At 51.4% G+C, this 7,864-nt stretch overlaps 1 protein-coding gene across 1 annotated transcript; it reads right to left on the bottom strand.

The window, feature by feature from the left end:
• Nucleotides 1-5,683: 5,683 nt before the first annotated feature.
• On the bottom strand, nt 5,684-6,649 carry LOC102377616 (putative olfactory receptor 2B8). The gene has a single exon (XM_006037501.1). It carries the CDS (start codon nt 6,647-6,649, stop codon nt 5,684-5,686), a length of 966 nt encoding a protein of 321 aa, XP_006037563.1.
• Between the last annotated feature and the right edge of the window lie 1,215 nt (nt 6,650-7,864).

Here is a 7,864-nt window from a genome sequence, read left to right on the forward strand (position 1 = left end):
GTGCCCTGCAGGTTCAAGTTTTGTTTTCTTTTCTCTCTGTAACTGCAACTTACGCAAGTTTTCCAGCCTACACCACTGCCATCTCGGTGTAAGTAAACAATCTTTTAAACTACCGCTACGCGTCCGTGCCTAATTCCAGCTCGAAGGCCTTCCCTCTCCGCCCCGGCGTGCCCGGGCTGCTGGCCACAGCCCGCGTGCAGCGCGAAAAGGGCTCGGGTCGCTCCCGGCCCGCACAACCTCAGGGACCCTTCCTGGGGGACGGGGATGGGGACCCCTTTCAGGGAGGACAAGGAGGAGAAACGGGAAGGGATGAGAAAGAACAGGGAGGGACCCTTTGTTAATCTCAAGTCCCTGCTTATGTATTCTCCTTCCCCCTTGATGACTCTTCATCTGTGGCTATCTCTGGTTGGCTGTCTCTCTGTGGTGACACATCCACATAATCTTCTGGGCCTTCTCCTAATTTGGTCTTTTCTCCAAAACCGGGACTCAGGCCCCCCTGCTTTCTGGGACCTTGTAGCTGGTGTCACTGATCTTGTGTTATGGGACAGTATGGTACATACTACTTTGGTTCCCAGGCTGTGTCTCCTTGTTGTGTTAGAAAACCTGTCTGCCTTGAAGGCTGTGATCTCGTGTTATGGCATGGCCCGCTCAGTTCTCAGGCTGTGTCCATCGATTGGCCTTGTTGTGCTAGACAGCCTGTCTGTTTTCAGGGCCATGAGAAGCTGCGTGCATCTCCCAAGCTCTTTAGCAATCCATTTAACCCCTGCTGCCCATCTTGAACCCTTATAATACATATAAATACTTATAAGCAAATTTCCAAAAAAACAGACCTTTAATACCGTTTTTAAGCCAACAGGGTGGGGCTAGGGAAATTACAGCTGCACTAGGAACAACAGAATGAGCTCAACACAGACAGATGTAAGTGGAATAGACTGCCTGGAAAACTTGTGGGATCTCCTTCTTCGGAGGTTTTGACGCAGAGGCTGGATAAGTATAATTAGACAGGGGTGATTAAGAAGTAGCATTCATGCATTTATGCAGGTGGTTGGACCAGATGACCTTGGATAATGGTGACATCCCTTCCATCTTAGACAAACTCTAGACAAATTACAGAGGTGGGCAGATGAGAATAGGATGGGATTCACCGCAGACAAGTGCAGGGTGCTGCATCTAGGGAGAAGGAACCAGCAACACACCCATAGGCTGGGGAATACCCTTCTTGTCAAAACAGTGGCAAAAAGGGATCTTGGAGTCATTGCTGACTCCAGGATGAAGGAGCCGCCAATGCGAGGAGGCGGTCGGTAAGGCTAACCAGACCTTGTCATGCATCTACAGATGCATCACAAGCAGGTCCAGGGAGGTGATCCTTCCCCTCTATGTGGCATTGGTCAAGCCACAGTTGGAGTACTGCGTCCAATTCTGGGTGCCGCATTTCAAGAGAGATGTGCCTAGCACTGAGAGGGTTCAGAGGAGGGCCATTTGCATGGTCAAGGGGCAGCAGGGCAGGCCCTACGAAGAGAGGCTAAAGGGCCTGGTGGGGATCTGTTGGCCATTTACAAACTCCCCAGGGGGACCAGTGAAAATTGGGGGAGGCTGTGTTCCCCCCACCACCACCCGGGGTTACTAGGAATAACGGCCACAAATTGATAGAGAGCAGGTTCAGGCTGGACATCAGGAGACATTAGTTTACAGTTAGGGCTTCCAGCCTCTGGAATGGGCTCCCAAGTGAGATGGTGCTCTCTCCTACCTTGGGGGTCTTCAAGAGGAGGCTGGACAGATATTTGGCTGGGGTGATATGACCCTGGCACCCATTCCTGCCCGGTGCAGGGGGTTGGACCTGATGATCTGTTTCCGTCCCTTCTGACCCCAAGTACTATGATACTATGAACTTGACCACATAAGATGAGAACATGACAACTGCTATGCTCGGTTGAACTAATGGTGTATTTAGCCCAACATCCTGTCAACAACAGTGCCGCAGTGGGTGCTATGCAGGGAGAGCATTGAACCAGACATTTTTAGATGGATCTATCCCCTAATCAATAACCTCCCTGGCATTTTTGGGTTACAGATGCCAGGGGAAACATCTCTAGCCATTCCGTTCAATAGCCATTAATCATCCATGAATTTCTCCAATCTCTTTTTGAACTGGCTGCTTTTTCAGCCTCCACCATATCCTGTGGCAATGAATTCCAAGTTATCTTCACATTGCATAAAAAGGAACTTTCTTTTGTTAGTTGTAAACCTGTCGCCAACTAATTTCAACAGGTGTCCCTTTCTTCTATTTTTTTGGGACTTGGTGAACAACAATACCCTGTTTACTTGATCCATACCCCTCATGATTTTATAGACCTCTGCCATAGCCCCACCTCAGCCTTCTGCTTTCCAAACTGAAAGCCACTGCATCTGAGATTCTCACCTCCCGATTCTCAGAGTAGTGCCGGGTCCCAGACGATGGCTTACGCAAGGCCGAGAGCACCGCCCCTCCTGTTGAAACTAGCTTACTGTGAGAAAAAGGATGCACGAGTCATACAGCTAGAAGAACATGCAAGAGGGAGCCTGATTCTGTAGCTGTGGGAGGAGGTGCCTGGTCTGGTAGAAAAGGAGCTCCCCAAATTGTTTATGCCCTTTGCATTCAGTGGTCATTGGACAAAATGAATAAGCGTTATTGGGAACACAGTAGATGTGCTTCATGTAGACACAGCTTTGGGTTCCACGACTCTTGCAAACCTCTCTTCTGTGTAAGCCAACTACAGCTGGAGGAGCAGAGAAGCTTCTCAGCTCTGCCTACTTCACATTCAGGACAGGTTACAGGGCAGATGTGGCTTCAGATCCTCCTGAGCCTGTAGTGAGGCCTCATTCTTACAACGCAAATGCCCTTCTTACTGGTTACAAAACGTCAGGTGGAAAACGCAGGGTCAAATAAGATCATCCTGTGGCATGTGGTAGCTGGCTCTGGATAGGTTAAAAATAGCCTGCATGCTCTAGCAGTCTCAGCAGCCTAAGAACACATCTCGCAGGCTGAAGTAGAATTCCCACCGTGTGGTGAGAGGCCTGGTGTGTGGTCGTGCCACATCTGGACATAGTCACTGTCACAGGTACCATCCCCAGTGGTCACCATGGAGCCCCTGGAGGATGACAGTATTTCCCTTTAGCATGTTCTGTGGGCAGTTTGCCTTTCTTTCCTGCCATGCCTTGATGTAAAATGGTTATTTAAGATGTAAGAGGCTGCCCTCATCTTAATTTAATGACCTCCTGGTGTTTGTGGTCTATATTTCATGGGCTAATTGCATGATTCCAAGCTGTCCCTACTGCATGTCCCAAGCCTCACAGGTGTCATCCTCATGGCTGTTTTCTCATTATGAACACAGCCCTCCCCTGGGCCCTCAGAGCTCTTGGTCTTTCTGTCAGCTCCTCGCTGGGCCCTCAGAGCCCTCAGTCTCCCACTCGGCCCCTCTCTGAGCTCCCAGACCCCTCAGTCTCTCCCTGAATACTTCTGGTCCCACTTTTCTGTTCTCTCTCTGGGACTCCGGACACCTCTGATCCCACTCTTTTCCTGCTGCCACTGGACCCTTTTGGTCCCACTTCTGGTTCCACTTCCTCTAAGCTCCAGCTCTCTCTGTGGGCTTGCTCTCAGTCTCAGGTCCTGTTCTCCTTGCTGGGTCCACTCTCACCCTCAGGGCTGCTGTTCTCACTTTCTCCTTTGGACCCTGCATAACAAGGGTGGTACCACCATAGCCATCATCACGCGGGATCACAGTCTCCTTGATCCTGTTGCTTTCAGGTTGTGGTCACACATGGACCTTCAGCCTGTCCATTTCAAGGCCCTGGCCCTGCCTCAGGCCAGTTGAGATCTCCAGGCTCCCCCAGGTCCAGCAGTCTCTGCAGTGGTCTCTCCTCAACCTTTGAACACCTCTTGGGCCCTTGCCCCCCACGGGACAGTTGAGATTCCTGATGTCAAACCCAGCTGCCAGCCTTCACTCACCCACGGGTCTGCTTGCTTTGCTAATGAATACCACTTCTATGGGCTCAGTCCCTCTCAGGCCATCCTCTGGGGTCCAATTTGCCATTCACTGGACTCTTATGCCTATGGGCACTCTGGCCCTGTTAGTAATTGCCCCTGCTCTTGTTAGTAATTGCCCCTGCCCCTCTCAGGACCCTAGGGCCACTGGAAACCTCCTTCCAGAGCTTTTCTCCCAGGGTGTGCTCCACTAGCATTTCACCACCAAAGGGTGACCCACAAGGCAGTGAGGGCTGGGGTTTTTGGGTGTCCCATACTCACCCTTCCCTGGGGTTCCCCATCAGTGGCACTGTCAAGGGTCTACCCCACCTCAAGCAGCCCTACCACCATGACAACCAGCCCTTGCACAATGCAGGTTTAGGTCTTAACCAGACCCGTCTCCAGCCTTAATTGCTCTGAGTATATTTGCTCCTCCTGGGCTATAGACTTCCAGTCCCATTCCTCACCCCTTTTGGGCTACAGACTCCCAGGCCCTCTGTCCCCAAGTTCAGTCTCTCACCTTGGGGCCCTCTGGCCCTGACTCTCTCATTCCCTCCTCCCGCTGGACCCCCCCCCCTCCCCCAGACCCTTCAATAGTTCCCTTACACTTAGCTCTGCATTTTGGGCTCAAGAAAACTCATCAGGACACTTGGCATGTCTTTATCCCCTGAACCCCATATCAGGCCTGACACTCGTGGTTCCTTTCTAGGCCCCAGACCCTTCATCAGATCCTACATACTTGGCTCCTTTTTCTGGGCACACCCAGACCCTACGATATGTCCCTTTCACTTGGCCCTTTAGGCTCACCCAGACTCCACAATAGGTGCCATACATTTAGCTCCTTTTTCTGGGCTCACCCAGGGCCCTTCCTGAGTCTCTAGGAACCTCCTCCACCCCTTTAGTTCCCAAACCTGCAGACTACCTCAAATATTTCCCTCCTTCTGGAGCTGCAGCCCTTCTCAGGGCCTGGGCTTATATCTGCCTTCATCCCAGCTCTCCTCCTGGGTCAGATGAATCCCTCACATCAGCCCTGGTCACCCCGTGCAAACTCCCTGGGTTAGATTATCCCATAATTAGCTCTGGGCCCACATGCAGCCAGGTACTCTGGCTGCATCTCCTCTTAAACTGTCAGGTACCCTATGCAGCCTGCCAGAGTCACATGAGAAGAACAGGCTTGCGGTCACAATGCCTTATTATCATGGGGGCAGAAACAATGGGCAGTTTTACACATTCATGTGCCACAATAGCAGCTACTTTGAAAAGTGCCCAGTGCTGCGGCATGTGCACTTGCATAAACAGTGAAGTGAGTGTCAGCACACAGAAAATGGTGGTGGTGAGCATTTGAACTAAAACACGTCAAAGGTGTTTTATACAAACGTATGTAACAGAACTCTGGGTCCGTCAGCTTGCATGCAGAGCAGACTAGATTAATTAAGTCTGCTCTAACATAATGGATTTCTGAAGCATAGGAGTAGACAAAAGTATGTCTATAAATGCCCTTCATTTTTAGATGAAAAACAAACGTTTTCATAATTTTCTTATTTCATATAATGGGTCACAGGACATAGAAGAAACTTAAAGGATTGAAGAAATTAAAAAGGAATGGGATATTTTGGGGGTAGAAGTGGAAAGAAGGGAAATGCTTCACGAGGTATAGGGAACAGAGGGTTACAGGTCGATTGACTAACCCCAGCCTATAAGGCCTGACTTTCTCCAAAGCAGTCTCCTCAGGGCCCCATGTACCTCCTTGTTCCTCAGTGTGTAGATCAGGGGGTTCAGCATTGGGGTGACCATTGTGTAGAACAGGGAGACAATCTTGCCCTGACCCTTAGAGGGAGGCTGCAGGTACATGTAGATGCCCGGGCCATAGAAGAGTGACACCACAGCCAGGTGGGAGGTGCAGGTGCTGAAGGCCTTGCGCCTGCCCTCAGCTGAGCCAATCCTTATCACAGCAGCACCAATGTAGCTGTAGGAGACCAGGATGAGGCTCACAGGCACCACCAGGAAGATCAAACTGAGAGAGAATTGCTCAGCCTCAATAATAGAAGTGTCAGCACAGACCAGCTTGAGCAGGGCGGGCACCTCGCAGAAGATGTGATCAATATGGTTCCGACCACACCGTGGCAGCTGTATAGTTAGCACTGTCTGTGCCAGTGAATTGACCAGACCACCGAACCAAGAACTAGCAGCCAGGAGCAGGCAGCGGTGATGGCTGATAATTGTCACGTAGCGCAGGGGCTGGCAGACAGCAGCGTAGCGATCGAAGGCCATGACTGCCAGCAGGAGGCACTCTGTGGAACCCAGGCCAAGGGAGATGTAGAGCTGGGCCACGCAGCCACCCCAGGAGATGGCCTTGCGTGTACTGAGGAAGTTCACCAGCATCTGGGGGCCAACGCTGGTAGTATAGCAGATGTCGAGGAAGGAGAGGTTGCTGAGGAAGAAGTACATGGGTGTGCGGAGATGGGGGTCCAGCCAGGAGACGACAATGATGGTGACATTCCCAAGCAGTGTCATCATGTAACCGATGAAAAGAAGCACAAACAGCAGCAGCTCCAACTGTGGTTGATCAGACATCCCCAGCAGGATGAATTCCTCAGTAGTACTCTGGTTTTCTTTGTGCTGATTCCCCCATGCTGCTTTACTGTACATCACCTGTATGTACAGAAATAGGAAGGGTGACAAAGACCCTTCAGGCAGGCAGGAGGTTGGTGATAACAGGGATTGGATAGTGACTGGCAATTGCTAGTGTGTGTGAACCCAGGAGGGCTGTGCAGCTCACTGAGCATAGAGTAGCTACACCGCCACTGAGTAGATCTGGAAAAGGCTGGAGGTGTGGGTTTGTGAGCATTGGTAGGTACAATCCATGACTAGAAAATGGTAGCAGGTACAAGAAATGATGTGACAATGTCTACAATAGGACTGTCCAAATTTTGGTTTGTGGGCTACATGTGCCCTACAGGGGGTTAGTTTGCAGGCCCTGAGCCCTCAGGAACAACCAACTTCCCCCTTTCTTCTGGCTGCAGTTGCAGGTGGGGCCTTCATGCTAGCTGTAGGACCTGTGGTTTCTGCTTCCTGCCCCCGTCCTGGGAGACAGGTGGTGCAGAAGGAAAGTCTAAGGTGCTGAGCATGGGCAACTGGTGCTGCCTTAGTCAGGCCCCTCCCAGCAACCATGCACTGACCAGGTGGAGGGGGGAGGTCCCCTGTGACCAATCTCACTGACGGGGGACTTCCCCCTCAGCTGAAATCTCTCCACTCCTCAGATGGCGCTTGTACCGGCACTCCCAGCTGCCCACCCCCCGCCTGCCCGTTGCCTAAGCATCAAGTGTGGCCAGTCAGGGGGTGCACCAGTGCTCTCAGGGGATTCCTGTGCACCCCCGTGCACCTCCTACATGTTGCCACTGGTGCCAAGGTCAGGTTGGGAGGCACCCGGCCCCAGCCGCTTAAGGAGCTGGACAGCCCAGGTGTTAGACATGCTTGTTGGTAGATTAGTACCTGGACACCCTCTTAGTTGAGAACCTTTTTACTCAAAGGACCAGTTCCCAGTAATACAGAATATGCCTTGTCGGTGATCCAGTCCTTACCTTTTTCGTGTCCTTATGACAAGATACTTAACGGAATGCACAGAATAGCTGGAACCTGACAGGGCTTCACAGCGAGCGCCTCCGCTTTGGCCTCAAAGTTTGCAAGTTCTGGACTGTCACCCATGTGCCCTACCACCCACACCACCCCAGTTTCCTTTGAGCCAGTGATCTACAGCAGATGTTCTTTCATTCTAGTAGAACAGTCTGGATTTATAGTTTCATAGTTGGTTTCATAGTTGGTTGGGTCGGAAGGGACCTGAGCATATCATCAAGTCCGACCCCC

The sequence above is a fragment of the Alligator sinensis genome, unplaced genomic scaffold, assembly GCF_000455745.1.
Source record: "Alligator sinensis unplaced genomic scaffold, ASM45574v1 scaffold1039_1, whole genome shotgun sequence".
In the NCBI taxonomy this organism is placed as follows: Eukaryota; Metazoa; Chordata; order Crocodylia; family Alligatoridae; genus Alligator; species Alligator sinensis.

Coding starts and splice junctions, on each gene's coding strand:
- LOC102377616 (XM_006037501.1), bottom strand. CDS start 6,649: ATGTACAGTAAAGCAGCATGGGGGAATCAGCACAAAGAAAACCAGAGT.